The sequence below is a fragment of the Danio rerio genome, chromosome 13 (genome assembly GCF_052040795.2).
Source record: "Danio rerio strain M-AB ecotype USA chromosome 13, GRCz13ab, whole genome shotgun sequence".
NCBI lineage: Eukaryota > Metazoa > Chordata > Actinopteri > Cypriniformes > Danionidae > Danio > Danio rerio.
Genome location: NC_141033.1, coordinates 49,455,950 through 49,475,192, shown reverse-complemented (window position 1 = coordinate 49,475,192; position 19,243 = coordinate 49,455,950). Strand labels below are relative to the sequence as shown.

At 35.3% G+C, this 19,243-nt stretch overlaps 3 protein-coding genes across 12 annotated transcripts in view; 2 read left to right on the top strand and 1 right to left on the bottom strand.

The window, feature by feature from the left end:
* The window catches only part of tmem63ba (transmembrane protein 63Ba), an 81,329-nt gene extending 69,999 nt beyond the window's left edge, over nucleotides 1-11,330 (bottom strand). For all 9 annotated transcript variants that reach the window (XR_015506444.1, XR_015506443.1, XR_015506445.1 and 6 more), the window contains exon 1: nucleotides 11,062-11,330. The gene's annotated coding sequence lies outside the window, so the exon portion shown is untranslated. The remainder of the gene's footprint in view (nucleotides 1-11,061) is intronic.
* slc29a1a (solute carrier family 29 member 1a) overlaps nucleotides 1-19,243 on the top strand; it is a 378,565-nt gene that overhangs the window by 211,502 nt on the left and 147,820 nt on the right. The gene's annotated exons all lie outside the window — the stretch shown is intronic.
* ate1 (arginyltransferase 1) overlaps nucleotides 16,786-19,243 on the top strand; it is a gene marked incomplete at its 3' end in the record, with an annotated part of 211,311 nt that continues 208,853 nt past the window's right edge. Inside the window, 1 exon segment of the mRNA NM_001089468.2 lies at nucleotides 16,786-16,923. Within this exon segment, the coding sequence (NP_001082937.2) occupies nucleotides 16,824-16,923 (100 nt within the window). The 5' untranslated portion in view covers nucleotides 16,786-16,823.

Sequence of the window (19,243 nt, the reverse complement as noted above, 5' to 3'; positions counted from 1 at the left end):
TACAGAAATATTTGGCGGTTTTAAATAAGTAATTTGGCGTTACTTTTCCAAATCGCTGTATACCTTCAACGCGATTATAGTCCCAGATATTTTCAGGTATTCACTATTCAGGTACAGATATTGAATAATCAACACTGCATAGTCTTAATTGTATATTATTTATTCTTTATTAAAGTTACCGAGAAATTCCTTCAGGCCGGATGTTTTAAACTCTGAAATATTGAAATGTTCACACAGTCACAGGCCTTAAAGGAACAGTTCACTCAAAGATTAAAATGTACTCACTATTTACTCACACTTCTCTTGTTTCAATACTATGGGAGTTATTAAATTGTCTTCATTTTGTGTTCTACTTGAAAAAGAATGTTTGAAACAAGTGAAGGATGTGATAAAAATAGTAAGTAGCTTTATGGTGAACTAACTCTTTAAAAATGCATGCAGACGATAAACTTTTAATCCATTATGATTAAACTCTACATTAAACTATAATCCCACATTAACACTGCATATTCTGCGATGTGACTTGTGGATGCACACATTGGGATATCGATGCTGAAACGATATATTGTGTTGCCCGAATTTGAATATAGGTTAGTTGTCTTTACTTCTTTTCTGTCCTTGGCCAAATACTTGCTCTCACATTGTTAGTGCTGTTTAAGCATTATCAAAATCAATTTTACATAGATAAAAAAACTAATTTAAACAGATTGTTGCGTGTTTTATTATATGCTGTAATAAATTTGAACGTCATTGTTTTTCTTATTTTTTACCATGTAAATGTAGACATTACATGAATCAATAGGAAATGAAGATTGACTTGAAAGTTCTGGAATAGTCATGAAATTTTAGTAGAAAAAATGTGTATGAACCCTGATAAATAGTGAATAATCAATCCATATTTCAGCATGTACTAGGCCAGATTAGCATTATGATTGACTATTAAGATAACCAGTTAAGACTCCAAGCAGTTATGAACACCTCTAAATGTTTAAATAATAAATAATTATTCACTGTATTTGAAAGTAACAATATCAATATTGTGCATGTTCCTTATCACATATTGAATTATTGAACATTGGCATCTATTTGATAAAGAACTATGAATGTAAGGAGAAATATTATGTAACATTTCTCTAGTGCTGCTGCTACTGAGAAGCTTAATCTATAGCACACGCACACACACAGCCTCACTGACCTCGTTCATGCACACTTCATTAGACTGGGCTCAGCAAAACTCACATGATCTTTAACATCAGCTGCAGTGTCAGCCAAGGTTCAACATCTCAAGCCAACAGGTCACATAATTAATCTATACAACACGAGTTTACAACACCTTCAGTTTTTGCTAATATCAGAATTAAGTATTAGCCTCCTTTCAAGTCTATGAGTGTAAGTTTGAATCAAATTGGCCATAAATCACATGTATGAATGGGTTCCCACTCAAAACCAAATAAAAAAAAATCCTTAATTTCCATGATGATCAGGCAAAAAACTAATAAAAAAAACAGCCACAGACAGTATTTAAGCAGGTTCAGCCTGGTGACTGCATTTGACCCATGTGACTGCTGGTGACAAGCAGTTAAAGGATACGTTTTCACTGAAAAATAGACTAACTATAACAAGCAAAACATGTGAAAAAATGCAATAAAAACAACATAGAAAATTACATTTTTATAATTCAATTCAATTCATCTTTATTTTTATAGCGATTTGACAATTGTGTTAAAGCAGCTTAACATAGAAGGTTATAATAAATTGAAAAAGTGTCAGTTCAGTTTACAGAGTTTAGTTCAGTTTAGTTTAGTTCAGTTCAGTGTGGGTTCATTTTCTGCTGAGAGTCTGCTGGAAATTAATTAAGAAAGAAAGAAAAAAGGAAGAAAAAAGAAAGTAAAGAAATAAAGAAAGAAAAAAGTAAACTAAAAGAACAAAGAAAATAAAAAATGAGTAAAGAAAAGGAAAAAGAAAGAAAAAAGATAAAAGAAAACAAAGAAAAAAATTAATCAAGAAAAGAAAAAGAAAATCGAAAGAAAATACAAATAAAGAAAAAAATAATAAATAAATAAAAAGTAGAGAAAGAAAAATTAAAGAAGAGAAAATGAATAAAGAAAAAAATAAGAAAGAAAAAAGAATAAAGGAAATAAAGAAGAAGATAGATAAAAAAATAAAAAATAAAGAAAAAAATGAATAAAAAAAGGAAAAATAAAAAGAGACAAAAAAGAAAGAACGAAAGGGAAAAGGAAGAAAGAAAAGAAAAAAAAGAAAAGAAAAAAAGAAGAAAAGAAAGAAAATTCCACGAACTTTAATGTCTAGGTTTAGACCTTCAAAATTTCACGAGATTCCAGAAATTCGAAATTTAGACATCTGAATAGAAATTAGCCAAATATAACCATCTGTGTTCAGTTTTACCGTATTCGATAATATTCATTTGTTTTTTTACTATTGTCAAGACCGTTAACAAAAGGATGAACCTGATTTAAACATTAAGACCACAAATCCACAAAATGTTCATCACGTTTTCTATACTGTTTACCTTTATAAAAATACTGATAACAGAACACACTCTTTACAGTAATATGTTTAAATTAGCGAGTTCTAAGAAATTGCCTTCTTGGACAAAATATTTGATCAAAACAAAAAAATATGCACAAATTAAATCAAGACAAATAAAATGTCAAAACACTGATTACAACATTATTTTTCTGGAGATGTGTGTATGTGTTTAAAAAAATAAAATATTACAATCGAAAGCTTTTTTTTTAATTTTGGCATCTGCATAATCCATTTAAGTTTATGGTCTCAATAATATAATGAAATTACCCACATTACTGTGTCCTATACTGCTTTCTACAGGTTTTAGTTTCATAAATTTGTCATAAGGACACATTACATAACTCACTCTACCTTCACTCCTGTTGTTTTTTAAAATCACATTTTCAGTTTCTGTATCAATGTTTGCTACCAAACGAAGACCTAAATCACATGAATCAATGACCTTGTATCAACTCAAACAACTACTAATACCTGTAAAAACAGAATACACAAATAAACAAGGCATTTCTACACCACAAACACCGTTCTACAAACACACCACCTTCATGCTCTGTTGGACAACACTTCAGAGTTTGCCTTTGGTAAAAAAAAGGCCAGGCAAATCATTCTGATAATCAGTCCTTTCGAGAGGTTGTTGGCCTCAAGGTGAAAAGAAACTGTCGATCATTAACCACATTACAAGAGTGAAGTAATACTGGCAACATTTCACCGTGCTAACAGCGGAACAAATAACATATTATAATGTCATTCATTTCCAAGGTTGATACCAATTCACAAGACATTAGCAGGAATCTTAATACTTGTGCATCGCATTAACTACAATTAATCCTCCATTTTTCTTAACTTCCCAGGTTCTGCAGGTTGCAATGTCCCGAATTTTGATTGCCAATCTTAAGCTAATTGCAATCGATTGTTTTGGCTCAATTTGGAATTTCTCCAACCAGCGCAGGGTCCAGGGGAACCAGAGTGAGTGCTCCGACTTGGCCCCCCCTAGTCCAATCCACCATTTTTTACTGCAGTATCGCTTTCTATATCTACCAACGACTTAGTGCTGAATGCCTGCCATCGACATTTTCATATACCTTTGTGTTTACCCACTTTGTGTTAGTGAATGTAATCATCTGCTGTAGTATCTCATGTTTCAGCAGATGGATTCTTTCTCATCAGAAGCATTTAAATGTCCAATGATCAGGCTAGACAGACAGATAACAGCTGATGGCTGCACTAATATCACACAAACGCACGCACTGCCGCATTCATGTTACCTAAAACCCTCCTAAAAATGTTACTGTACCTAAAACACCTTCTAAAAAATGTTACCTGAAGCCCATCTAAAACACACATGGGGATGCACACGCATGGTATGAAACACACAAATAAAATTGGAACAAATTAATAAACAAACAAAATGATTAAAGATTTTGTTTGATAAAATGATAAACGATGTTTTAATTTATGAAACCAGAACTGAATATATTTAATATTATTCACACTGGTTAAAAACGGTCACCCTTGTGCATCAGTTCCAAAATCAACACACATTAATCGTTGTCAACGACACTGTCAAAAAAAGGTAAAATTTATGGTAAAAACAGGGACGGACTTAACCAATAAGCGAGGTAAACAGCTGCTTAGAGCAGGGGTTCCCAAACTTTTCAGCATGCGAACGTTAAAATAACAATACCAGTGACTCGCGACCCCCAATATCCCCTGAGGTGGTTATAAATACAGAAAACTTGCATGCAATGGCGCACACACACACGAATAGACCGAAGTCTATTCTTCGTTTAATTTTTTTAATGTATTTCAGTGCTGTAAATGGGCCAGAAAGTTTAACCTGGTGTTATAAAATCAATCTGCTGCATCTGACGCTATTGCTGTCTTTAATATAATGTATTTACCCCAGGGGTCGCAATCCAATAGAACAAGTAAATAAGCTACTATAGTAACTATATTTTTCTCTTCATTGGTTATGGATAAAATATGGTAATTCTTATGGTCTAATAATAATAAGTAGATTTTTGGAAATCACCAGGCGACCCCCCCCTCATTGTTCCGTGACCCCTCAAGGGGTCCCGACCCCCACTTTGAGAACCCTCACTGGCTTAGAGACCTGAGGAATTAAAGGGCCCAGACCAACGCCAAAAAGCCCAAATTAATCATACAGCTCTTTTATAAATGTTCAATCATATGTTGTAAAATCTGCCTATAACCATTAAGATTTTAACATACTTCATTTCAAAACCGGGGGCCCCCATGAATAGTGGGATGTTCCTTCCGTACTGCACATGCAATTATTAAAATCGATTCACAAATATTACTTTATATTTATGTTCCCAAAATCTGCCAAACACATTGCTAGCACTGAATCCGCTTGTTAAGTCGTGACATATTGGTAACGTATGGATAGGGTTGTAACGGTATGAATTTTTCACGGTATGATAATCGTCTAAAACAATACCACGGTTTGACGGTTTCGCGGTATACGGTATGTTACAAATGTTACAAAATAATAGAACAGTGAAGCAAATTTGACTTTTTCCAAATAATATATTTTTAGTTACTATAAACAACACCACTTACAATGAACAAATAAAAATAAGAAAATAATAAATAATGTGTCAAAGTTTAAATAAAGTCCAAATAAACATGGTGCAAATCCTCAGTAAAAAATAGATATAAATATTTACTATACTATAAATAGTTACATAACGAAACTAGATTCAATATGGAACATCCTTAGGTTTTATGTGCCAGCATGGATATGGTTGTCTGTGGATATGGATTTGGATGTGGTTGTATGCAATGCAGACAAACAGCTGCACCTTCATTTGCGTCTTTTGAATACAGCAAGAGCAGCAGTTCGTCTTTGCTGTGTCACTGTTTTGTCATGTTTCTGTGCTGCTGTGCATGCAAAAGTACTTAGTATGAGAATTATTTCATGAAAAACTTTTTTTTTTTGCGTTTTATTTAGCCGCGCATAAATGTATGCCTATCTTTCATTCCGTGTTGTTCAAAAAGCTTGGTCCACAAACAAAAGCGAAACCTATGCTTATTGGTTGTGATATAGCGAGTTTGAACCAATCTGGGCATGGAGGAGGGACAATGCATCAATGTATCATGTCTGATTTGTCCGGAGACACAGTGACGAGCGTTTCTTTGTCAAATCAGCGTTGTCAAATGTTGATGACGTAACCGCACTGATTCCGGAGCCGAAAGTCCGCGAATGTTATGTGATACAGCACTGGAAAGCTGAGATTCGCTTCTTTATGCCAATCTTTGAATTGTATGAATCAGATCAGCGGATCAAAAGTTATTAAACATTTAAGAGCAATACTTATTTTTAGCCGCGGGCGGCTGTCTCGGTCTTTAAGGGTTAAAACCGTTGATATGCAATTGTTCATGGTATGATAATCGTGCACGTTCAAATCGTGGTAAACCGTCATACCGGTATATTGTTACAACCCTACGTATGGAGTACTGTTTCCGGGTCTAAGCCACTACTCGTTTGAATTGAGAAAACCTTCATTTTTGGACACTTTTTATTCCTATCACACATTAAAGTGAATTTTATATAAAATCATAATGGTTTCTGGACTAGCTGCATCACAAATACCAAAATATTAACAATTAATAAAAAACTAATCATATATATATATATATATATATATATATATAATTTGTGATTGTGTTTTTTCGAAAGTATAACACTGCTTTGTAAAAGTTTATTATTACCATTTGATAAGTCTCCCCATACATTTTGATATAGCACTTGGACCCGGAAGCCACTACGCGTGACTTCACACTGAACAAGTGTGAAAAAATAAGAGTTAGGATGGTTTTAGAATGGTTAGTCTGTCACCCTTGCCTCTCAAAATCACTTCTGGCCATTTAAAACCAATTTAGTAACTAATAAACCACACCAAAACCAGAGACCAGCATTACTAAACTCAAATCTTGTTAGCTATACCATGCAAAATGTACACATTGGAATCAGGGAGGGAACAGGAAGTGCAGTGTGACAGACCAAACATATGGTGAGCCCCAGGAGCAGTTGTTGCTTTGCTGAACAAGACCAGGTTGAAAGGAGCTTTGTAAGATATAATAACATTCTCCTCAGTTTCATAAAATCCAGCCAAGCCCAAAGGACAGACCACACTGTGACTCCAGAGAGGATATTAAACTTGAAATGAAGCCTTCATCCTTTTTGAAATGCACTGAAACCGTTTTTAAAACTGTATCCAATTTCTGGGAGCCATCTCAGAGACACCAATGAGCTCAATGTATTGATTTTCATTGCACTAAGCTTTACCAGAGGCCAGACTCAAGGATCAGAGCTTCAGCTGAAAACATTGAGCAACCTTCTGCTACTATAACAGAAAGAAAAGAGTCATTTGGCAGAAGACAATCAAACTTGGTGAACTGAAGGTTTTGATAAGTTTTAATATACAGTGGTCCTTGTTATTTGTGGGAGTTACGTTCTAAAAATAATGCAAAGTAACCAGCTTTATTTTTTACAATTTTTATAGATGTTTTAAGGCTGTAAAACCCTTCACTACACACTTTATACACTTTTTTCAGACAGGCATTAACATTTTCACACTTTTCTCTCGTTTAAACAATCTTAAAGTTCAAACTTTCATAAAAAGATAAGTCCAGTATTATAAAATAAAACCAAAGATCAAAACCTATGGTCAGATGGAAACATTCATCGCTGACAGCAAAATGTTCATGAAGCTTTTTAGCTTTTGATAAAGTTGGCATCCAGCGTAATGTTCTTTTACCTGCAGTCACTGATCCACAAAACTAAAGCAGACTCCATCCTTAAGGGGGTCGTACACCAGATGCACCATGCACATGACAGTTGGAAGTAACACACACCGTACTTGTACATTCGCATGATATCAATAATGAAATTATTCAGATGGTCTCTGTGGAGCGGCAAAAATAAGAACAGAGTCCCGAGTCGTAGCTGGGCAATCGAGACAGCCGCTAACTTGCAGCGCCGGTGTGCGTACCCTGATATAAACCTATGTTTACAATTCTAAAATGCATGGTGTTGCGTGGCGCATCCGGTGTGCGACCTCCTTTACGATGTTCTTGCTGCGGACAGTTACAAACCTTTTTGCATCCTTTTTGAAACTCACAAGGCTAGCGATCAACGATTTATGTTAATTTGGCAAGCTGAACACATTCTGTACTGTACACAGAGGAGATTGATTGACAATGGTCTACAGCCAATCAGAATGCACTTATGAACACGATGCACTTTAAGAAAAAATGAAAGTAAAATTGCACAAAAAAATTTGACGAAACTTAGGGATGTAACGGTATTGTAAATACCGTCATACCGCAATATTAATTTTTTTCGATATTACCGTAGTCGCATGACTCGGTAAAACTATAGGTCTTCTGAGAAAATTTGCTCAGGCGAATGAAGCGAACGGGAGGTACCGGAAACTACAATTACCATCAGCCCAGGCTTGGCCATAATCCCTTGCGGTCTGTTGTCGCTACAGATCCAGTAATGCGGAAATGGAGTGTGCTGCTAGAAGCGGGGATCAAAAAGAGCTGGAAAACCCTAAAGCGGGTGTTGTCGCCGCGCGCGTACTGAATAGTGGTGTTGTCGCGCGAGTTCTTATCAGCTGTGTTGTCGCGCGCGTACTGAATAGCGGTGTTGTCGCGCGAGTTCTTATCAGCTGTGTTGTCGCGCGCGTACTGAATAGCGGTGTTGTCGCGCGAGTTCTTATCAGCTGTGTTGTCGCGCGTGTACTGTAAAGCGGGGACGGAGGGTGTGTCGCGTCGCGGGGGCACTTTTGATCATTTTGGAAGGGAACTTTCTATCCAAGACTAAAAAGGGCATGTGCACTGCACAGGTTGAGCCCTGTGTGTGCACGTGCTTGCAAGTTGGGGAATACGACTAATAATCAGTCATGGGGACTGCAGAAACACAGCACACTGTTCAGATTGATGCAGACATGAGATCTCTATCTCACTCATGGTTTGTCCTCTCAAGCGGGGGAAAGACAATGCACAACGTTACCTACTGCTGTCAACCTGGGCCAAGTCATATCTCTCTGTCCCAGAAACCTCAGTCCCAAATGAGAGGGTTTTTTCTGTTGCAGGGGACATTGTAAATACCCAGAGATACCAGCTTTTACCAGATTATATTTATATGATAATTTTCCTTTAAACCCATCTCTATCTAAGTGAGTGAGTGATTAAATGTTGAATGTGATGAGTTTTCAACAATACTAAATTGAAACTTAATTTTTTTACATGGTTTAATATTTTTTTGTTATTAAAATTGAAGTTCCTGTTTCAAAGCTTACAGATAGATGGCTAATTTGTATGTCATTGACACTTTTGGCACTTTTTTGGAGTATTTTCATAAGTTTTGCTTTTTCCTGTAAATGATTCAATAAATACCGTACCGTGACATTCATACCGAGGTATTACCGAACCGTGAAATTCTGATACCGTTACATCCCTAACGAAACTGCAAGGCCACAAAAGGTGAACCGCGTTATAGTGAGGGACCACTGTACATAAGATGGTGCAACTAAAATACCAACGAACTAAACCCAAGACATAACAATATGTTAAAAGTGATTATGTCTGCACCAATAGCCTAGTGGTAATGTGCGCCAACATACAGCACAGAGGTGCTCACGGCAACCTCAGTTCGATTCTTGGCTTGATGTTCTTTGCCGATCCCTCCCCCCTTCTCTGGTCTCCACACTTTCCTGTCTATAATCTCCACTATCCTACAAAACAAATGGTTAAAACCCCCTAAAAAATGTTAATAAAAAAAGTGATGTGCAAAACATGAAACCTACCATTGACTTAAAATATTGAAGTCACTTAAATTAATAAGTAAATAAAAACAACTATTTTGAGATTTTACATTTTTAAGATTACAGTGTGAGGGGCTTTTATGCACAAGGACCTAGAACAAATATTATATACTAGCTAATATTATACACATATCATAATACAGTACTTTATTGCTAAATTATTTCTTTTTAGTTAAACATTATTTTATTTTTATGTATCAAACTAAGTGAGTTTGTTTATTTTTAGTTATTTTACTTAGATTTTTTTGCCACATCTTGCAAATTCGAGACAAAAAAATCTAAAAGCTCAAATTCAACAAAAAGAAATACCTTAAGTATGAATGGTTTCTGTTTTAGAAAGGACAAGTGGTATTATTATGAGATGGACCAGTATATGTGACACTAGAATATAACATAATCTGTTGTAAAATACTGAGGTAACTATAAGTACACAAAACAACTTTCGATTATTGAGATTGTACATCTTGTAAGGGACTATTATGTTTAAAGATCTAGTACTATTAGTATATACTAGCTAATATTATACACATATACTAATATATCATACTACAGTACTTTATTAAAGTATATATATAGTATAAATTATTTCTTTTTAACGAAACATTATTTTATTAAAGGTTTTATTTTTATATTTTAAAGTGAGTGCCACGTCTTGCAAATTTAAGAAAATTCACATTTTATTCATTCTAAAAGCTCAAATTGAAACACCAAATTACCTTTAGTATAAATGGTTTCTGTTTTAGAATGGACAAGTGATGTTATAGTCAGAGGGATCAGTATATGCAACACTAGAATTTAACAATCTGTTGTAAAATATTGAAGTCACTTATTAGTACAAAAAACAACTTTCGTTTATTGAGATTTTACATCTTTAAGATTTCAGTGTGAGGGACTATTATGCTTAAAGATCTAGTACTAATGCCATTATACTAGCTATTAATATTACACACATACTATTATAACATACTACAGTAGTTTATTGTTTAATTTTTTTTATTTTATTGAAATTTTTATTGATATTTGAAATAGCATTTGTTTTTATTATAAAAGCTACAATTCAACAAAAAGCAACACCAGATCACCTTTAGTATGGTTTCTGTTTTAGAAAGGACAAGTGATATTATAATGAGATGGGATCAGAATATGTGTCACTAGAATATAACATAATCTGACATGATATTAAAGAGGACTGACACTAATCTGCAGATTAGATATGCCACATATCACCTCACATATCTCTAACCCAATAATAACCACTGAAAAAACATGAATATTTAAGTAGACTTTAAAAAAACAGCTGCAGCTAAATAAAGATGAGGCTAATCTAACCATGAATTAGACCTCAAACTAACCTAGTACGCTACAGACAGATTGTAAGTGACATCGCGTAGTCAATAAATATAAATAATAGAGATTTATGTACCGACTAACCAGAACAATACTCTAAGATAAAGTTAAATACTTAGTTGGCTAACGTAGAGCTAATGTGCCTAGCCGAAAGGTTAGCCTCTAAGGTGGCATGATTTCCCATCAACCTGCTTAAATAATTGAACATTGGTATCATGTTTACCTCAGCTCAATATAACCATCACGATAATCAGACTGACAATGCTCAAACTAGTTAGATCGGATTGTACTAGTTAAACTAACTCACCTGCCCGCAGTGGTCAAAGCCAAAGTAGCTCTCGGCTAGCTACTTCTATAACGTCCCCGCAATATCCGTAATATTCTCAGAATTCCAGATCGGGATTTTTTCGGGATGGTTTTAATAGTGTTCGGGAAAAACAAAATGCCGATGATTAGTCCATCATTCAGTTAGCGTGTCATCTGTACGACACTGGCACACTCAACAAGCCCTAGCATGGTTGTGATGGGTCGGGCCGGTGTATGAGCGGTTGATAGGCAACCCACGAACTGTTTCTCAGCTGGGGCGTCGTCCAAGATCGGCCCTTTACGGATTTGTTCGCTTCTGTTTTCGAAAGCTCTTGCTCTCATTCGAGGGCTAGTCGGGTTTAGTCGGACTTGCTCGGTCACATTCGTTCAACTAAGCGATGTTGCCCCCTGGTGGCAGTTGAAAATGATCCTGACCCGTTGGCTTGTGTCCCCTGTAGTGGACCTTGTGTTCCATGAATTTTCTTTGATTTTTTGAGCTACTTTGTTTAGTGCTGTTGTACTGTGCAGAGGACATCCTGGGCTTTCTGGTGATATGTAATTTGATTGGCTGGCATCGTGGCATGCTATGAACCACTTCTTACACTGCATTTAAAATGGCCAGAATACAAAAGAGGACATTTTATGGGAAGGAGAGAGATATGTAAATTTTTGCTTTTTAAATGTTTTTTCTTTACTATTATTATTACATATAAAATAAAAGCCAATAGTAAAAACACTAAATTGTAGATTTTTTAACCCAAAGGATGTAGGAAATCAAGCAACAAAAGTAAGCAACAAAAAATACAATATTTATCTTTGGGTCCCAGGATATGCACAGCTAGTGTTTTTTAGCTTTAGAAAGGTTTATGTGTTTAATTTCAATTTTATACGGTTTCTATTACAGCATTGATGTTGTGATGTAATTCAAACATAATCAGTTAAAAAGACTTAAGCATCCATTTGGTTGTTAAACCTGCAATTAGAGGGATACAGAGTTAGCTTTAGCTCTACTATAAAAGATCTGGGTGTTATATTAGACAACAATTTAGCTTTTGAAAATCATATATCCCATGTCACAAAAACTGCCTTTTTACATCTGAGAAATTTTGCTAAGTTACAAAGTGTGCTATCCATCGCAGATGCAGGAAAGCTAGTCCATGCTTTTATGACTTCTAGGCTGGATTACTGTTATGCTCTGTTTGCTGGCTGCCCAGCATCCTCTAATAACAAACTTCAGCTAGTACAAAATGCAGCTGCCAGAGTTCCTACCAGGTCTAGAAAATATGATCACATCACCCCAATTTTATCCTCCTTACACTGGCTGCCTGTTAAGTTTCGTATTGATTTAAAAATATTACTTCTTACCTATAAAGCTTTAAATAATCGAGCTCCTGTTTATCTAACCAACCTTCTGTCTCGCTACTATCCAACTCGCTCTTTAAGATCTCAAAACTCAGGGCTTCTGGTAGTACCTAGAATAGCAAAGTCAAGTAAAGGAGGTCGAGCCTTCTCATTTATGGCTCCTAAACTATAAAATAGCCTTCCTGATAACATCCGAGGCTCAGACACACTCTCGCAGTTCAAAACTAGATTAAGACCTATCTGTTTAGTACAACAAACACTGAATGCATCACTTAGCGGTATGATACATGAATGTGCTCCACACAGGTTTCTTGATCTCACGTATATACACTTTGAACTGTAGGTACGCTAATTGTTCTCTTTATTCTCTATTTCCACCTGGGGATACTCATACCGAGACCCTCAGACTATGAAGTGCCACTGATTCGATCCAAGACCAGCGACGAGATGATCCCAAGGTTTCCATGTCCTGGACCAGACCGTATCCTGAGCAGCTGCTGTGGTGGTCATGGAGGAGTGGAGAGCTTGAAACTGATTCCTGTGACGCTCCAGGGACAGACAAGTCTTCACTGAGGTCCAGCTTTCTCCAGCCTCCGGCGCCTAGACTGCAGCTCTGCACAAGATGTTTGGCAAGAGGAGAAATGGTCGTGCCCAAATGAGCCTGGTTTCTCTCAAGGTTTTTTAATTCTTCACTTTTGCCAATTGGTGAAGTTTTTTCCTCACCGCTGTCGCCACTTGCTTGCATGGTTTGGGATAGGTAGAGCTACGCATCGATGAATTTGCTCTTCAGTGTTTGGACTCTCAGTAGTGATTAATAAACCACACTGAACTGAGCTAAACTGAACTGAACTTCAACACTGAAAACTGAACTACACTGTTTCAATTTACTATGATCTCCTATGAGAAACCGCTTTGACACAATCTACATTGTAAAAGTGCTATACAAATAAAGGTGAATTGATGTCAAGTTAGTTTAGCATTTGCTATATGTTTTCCAAGAAACATGGATTGTTTATATGAGAGTCAGGTGCATATGGAGAGGACAGAGTGTATATTCTACATGTGTCTCCTACAACTGCATCTCAAAACTCTAAAAATATCTACAAATTCATCTTTTTGTCAACACTTCTATTGCTAACACTTAATATTGTATTTTTAATAAAAAGAGAAACAGCTTTTGTGTTCTAACACTACCACTTTCCAATCTATTTTTATTTATTTAAAAAGTGCAGTTTTGCAAAACACTAAATGTCCACTTTATTAGGTACACCTTACTAGTACTGGGTTGGACCCTCTTTTGCCTTCAGAACTGCCTTAATCCTTCGTGGTTGAGTATTCCTCAGAGATTTTGGTCCATATTTACATGATAGCATCACGCAGTTGCTGCAGATTTGTCGGCTGCACATCCATGATGTGGATCTCCTATTCCACCACATCCCAAAGATGCTCTATTGAATTGAGTACTGGTGACTGTGGAGGCCATTTGAGTACAGTGAACTCATTGTCACATTCAAGACACCAGTCTGAGATGATTTGCACTTTGACATGGCATGTCATCCTACTGGAAGTAGCCATCAGAAGATGGGTACACTGTGCTCATAAAGAGATGGACATGGTCAGCAACAATACTCAGGTAGGCTGTGGCTTTGACATGATGCTCAATTGGTACTAATGGGGCCAAAGTGTGCCAAGAAAATATCCCCCACACCATTACACCACCACCAGCAGCCTGAACTGATTATACAAGGCAGGATAGGTCCATGCTTTCATGGTGTTGACGCCGTATTCTGACCCGACCATCTGAATGTCGCAGCAGAAATCGAGACTCATCAGATCAGGCAACGCTGTTCAAAAAATGTTCTTAGCTGACACGAGTGGCACCCGCTGTGGTCTTCAGCTGCTGTAGCCCATCCGCCTCAAGGTTGGATGTGTTGTGTGTTCAGAGATGCTCTTCTGCAGACCTCGGTTGTAACGAGTGCTTATTTGAGTTACTGCTGCCTTTATATCAGATGGAACCAGTCTGGCCATTCTCCTCTGACCTCTGGCGTCAACAAGGCATTTGCGCCCACAGAACTGCCGCTCACTGGATATTTTCTCTTTTTCAGACCATTCTCTGTAAACCCTAGAGATGGTTGTGCGTGAAAATCCCAATAGACAAGCAGTTTCTGAAATACTCAGACCAGCCCGTCTGGCACCAACAACCATGCCACATTCAAAGTAAATAACTTTTCTTCCCCATTCCGATGCTCAGTTTGAACTGCAGCAGATCGTCTTGACCATATCAGCATTGAGTCGCTGCCATGTGATTGGCTGATTAGAAATTTGCATTGACGAGCAGTTGGACAGGTGTACCTAATAAAGTGGCCGGTGAGTGTAGGTTTCACAGGAGGGGATATCCTACCCTCTAGCGGCTGTGCAAACATATTCATCTTTAGAACAAGTCATGTTTGTCGAGCTGTCGGATCTCTGCGTTTTCGGTCCTTTATGAATATTGTTATGTCAGTGTCACTTTATAAAAGTGACCACGTCATACAGCAGTCTTTTTTTCTTATATCTTTGAAAAATTACATAAAGTAGTAATACAACAATTCTTATATATACTATATCTAAAAACATTACTATAATTACAACAACAACAACCAAAAATGATAATGAAGCAAAAACATTACAGGAGAGAGAAAAAAATACATAATTAAAAAAAAAAAAAAAAAAATAATAATAATAATAATAAATAAATAAACTCTAAATACTTCTATACATATAAACATAAATAATAACTTAGGATACAATCATTGACTACAGCGGGGGATCAGTACTAGAGAAATGAAATGAAATCTTTTTTTTGTCTTTTTTTTTTGTATTTTCCATTTCTAATAAACAAATATTGCATTTTGCTTTACATTTCGAGAATTTCTGTTTATGTATAAAACATTTGCCTTGTAAAATGTAGAAGTTAACAACAGACTCGAATGTTATTTTTGTGTGTGAAAAAGTGCAAATGGCATCTTTTAAAAATAGCTTGTAATTAGCATTTCTTTTCCCAAATAACACATCACTAACATCATTCCAAAATTTAAGAGAGACATCGCAGTTATAGAAAAGATGAGATAAGTCTTCCTCGTGTATTTTACAAAATGTGCAAGTATTCTCAATATCCATGAATTTAGATAAAGTTGCTTTGCAAGGGTAAATTTTGTAAAGTATTTTAAAGTGCACTTTTTTAACCTTATTTAAAAGGCATAATTTGAAGTGCATTGACCAGGTAGCTTTCCAATTAATATTAATATTTTTTTACATTCCAATAATATTTCCCTCTAGGGGACGTCATACAGCAGACAGTAAAGCCTGACGCCCTCAATGCGTCACTGTCTGAATATTTATTAAGAAACTGGCATCGTTGTCGGAAAGAGGAGTTTTACACTACTATACTTTTTTTATCACTGCAAAGTCAATATTCGCATGTCACACATTGTTAACGTCAGAAAGACGGATGGACAATGTACTCAATAGTGGAGCTCAAAGGTGTAAAGTGTGGATATCGCTGTGGCTACTGTGGCAATGAAGAAGGTAAAGATTCATACGGTAAGTGGAGCTGCATGGGTTAATAAACACAAAGTGTTTGCCAAAACAAATTACATCCCACAATAACCTTACTTTCATGTACAGTCTGAATTGTTTTTGTGATCAACGCACTGTTTACTATGGTGAGAAGTGTTTAACGCGATAGTTTTAGATTTTTAACATTACTATTGCTTTCATTCGTTGGGGGCTTTTCCCACAACAGGAAGAGCAAATGAAATGTGTGCATCCGGGTTATTTTTATCATTTATTTATTGCATTATTTTTTATTATTATTGAACAAATAGTAATGTACAACTATATGGCATTATCGCTACATCTTCATATTAGAAAGTGCGAATAAAAACCAAATTACGTAAATAAACAATAACATTACATAATAAAAAAGATCAATAATAAATACATAAATATATAAAAGGAGTTCGGGGTTTTCCTGTAGTTTATACAATTCTGTCAAAGTTTTTATTTATTTATTTTTTTATTTGTTTCCATTATATCAGGGCTTTTACGTAAAAAAATAATGCTTCCAGGTTATTTAAAAGCGCTTGACTCCCACCCTACTACGGTGAAAATCTTGCTGATGAATATTAATTACTTCCTATCGACGTTTTGCCTTTCTTTTTTGCAACGTCCAATCACATATGCCTATTAATATTAATAATATCTTTAGTATTTAAAAACACGCCCACTAAAAGCAGTTCAGACCAATCACAGAGGCGTACTAGGTGAACGTCACGAGGCGTGATTAATATTAATGAAGCAGCCCTTTCCAATAGTAGGCTTCGTTAATGCGTTCCTGGGCGCAGCTGAGCGAGTGTAGAAATGGCAGCGGGTGGATCGTACAGTATAGTGGAGTATTTCGGCGGAGATGATGGCTATCGCTGCGGTTACTGTAAACATGAAAACGGCAATCTATCACACGGTAAGCAGATGTTATATTGCTATCAATGGATTGTGGTAAAAATTCAGTGAACTGACTAAGCATTACAGGGATGCCGGTGTTTTGACTAGCCTTGACTGTTCCGAAAGCTGAGCATGGCTTGTCAAAATGTTCATCTAATTAATGTTACACTATTGCTTTCAAATGGATTGCTTGTGTTTGTAAATGGCAAGGTCGATTATATATGAACAAGGATTTTCTGTGGAGTTTGTGGCGGATGGTGTAGATCTCTGGCATCTGAAATGGAAGCAGCATTTTTAAAACTGAAAAAGATATTAATAGGAAGTACAATTACTATAACAGAGGCTTTATTCATCCCTGTCTGGACTGATTAATGTCCTCATATGACAGTTAACATATTTACAATAAGAGTGTTAACAAGAAGAAGTCATATATTTGTTTCTTCACCCATCTAGCTCTACAAAGTCCATGGTTTATGATTGAGGTAAAGTTGGTTTTATATTCACACAGTCAGACTTTCTCCTTGATGATATCATTTCAGAAAAGCAATTTTTTGCAATTTATAAGTAGTCATATTAGCCTTTTCTACTTTATACTGTTTTACATTATATTGTCACTTTATCATAATTTTAATAAAGGTTTTAATAATTAATAATAGTTTTATAATTACTTTATCAACATAATTATTTTTAAATGAATTGTTTCTGATTTATTTTTGCTTTTTTGATTGTTTATTACCTTGTGTTCATGTGGGTTTCCTCCGGGTGTCCCGGTTTCCAAGTCCAGAAACATGTGGTACTGGTGAATTGGGTAGGCTAAACTGTCTGTAGTGTATGTGTGTGTGAATGAGTGTGTATGGATGTTTCCCAGTGATGGGTTGCAGCTGGAAGGGCATCCGCTGCGTAAAACATATGCTGGATAAGTTGGCGATTCATTCCGCTGTGGCGACCTCAGTTTAATAAAGGGACTTAGCTGAAAAGAAAATGAATGAATGAATGAATGTTTGTTCATTATTTCCTCTAAACCCTTTTCTTGTGCACTTGACCAGGTTTATAAATTATTTTACTATTAAAGTGTTAAACTATTAAAGTTACTACATTATTCAAACAGATCCTATTTAGGTTAGTATAGCATATATAGATTAGTGTTCATTCTTCCTGTCCGGCTGAGGTAATTGCAAAAATATGGTGGTTCAAGTCATGTGAAAAATATCCATAAAAAATATTAGTTTTTCCTGGTTTATTTATGCTTTTGAATTGCATCATGGGATCTTGATTTTTCTTTAAACAAAAAAGTTGAAAATGATTTTTGTTGACATTTTGAGTAGTTTAAAGTGATATATTGTCTGGGTTTATCTTGTATATTTAGGGCTTCTACAGGGTCTTACAGTCTTAAATCTCAATATCCAAATCATAAATTCACTAAAATATTGTGTTGTAGGTCTTGAATCTTTTTTAAACCAGTCCTAATTTTCCTTTGTTTATGTTTTGCTACCCAATCTGGCCAAAACCCATACAATTACCGAAAATCATCTCAATACATCTTTAAACTTTTTACTTAAAAGGGTCATTTTTAACTCTGTTTATCAAAATTGTTTTTCTTATTATAACATTTGTTTAAAAGTTCTCCATGCATTTACTGCTGAGGACATCGGACAGGACAGATTGCTGTGCATAGATTTAGTTTATTATAGTTTTTAAAACTTTTAAAACATTTGTTCATTTTTTAAAAAATATTAATGTTTGGATGCAAGTAGTGCTTGCATGTTTTTACACAATATTTAAAATATTTTACTAAGAAATAAAATCTTAAAAATCTATTTTTTATCATTAATGTATTATTATACAATATTAATATTAATGTATTATTAATGTATATATATTATTATATCTCTGAATTCAAATCCTTACTTAAGACTCACTTATTTTCTGAATGCTTTGCATCTGATCTACCAAACTGACAACTTAATCTGATCCACCACTATCCTGCTCATATGTCTCTTAGGTCTTGTTTGTGTTATTCAAGTTTGTTATATTTGTCCTCATGTATGTTTGTTTATCTTTTTGTTGCATTCCTTGTAAAGTGTCCTTGAGCTCTGGAAAGGCGCTATATAAATAAAAATTATTATTATTATTATTATTAATAAATGTATTAAATTATCATTATTTATTTTGATAGGCCAAATAAAAAATCTTTTCCATCTGGGCCATTTGAAAAATTCCTTAGCCTTTAGTCCTTTATAGGTCTCAAATTTCATTTATAATGGTCTTAAAAATGTCTTAAATTTAAACCTGCAGAAACCCTAAAATTTTGCTACAAACACCTTGTAATAAGTTGCCAG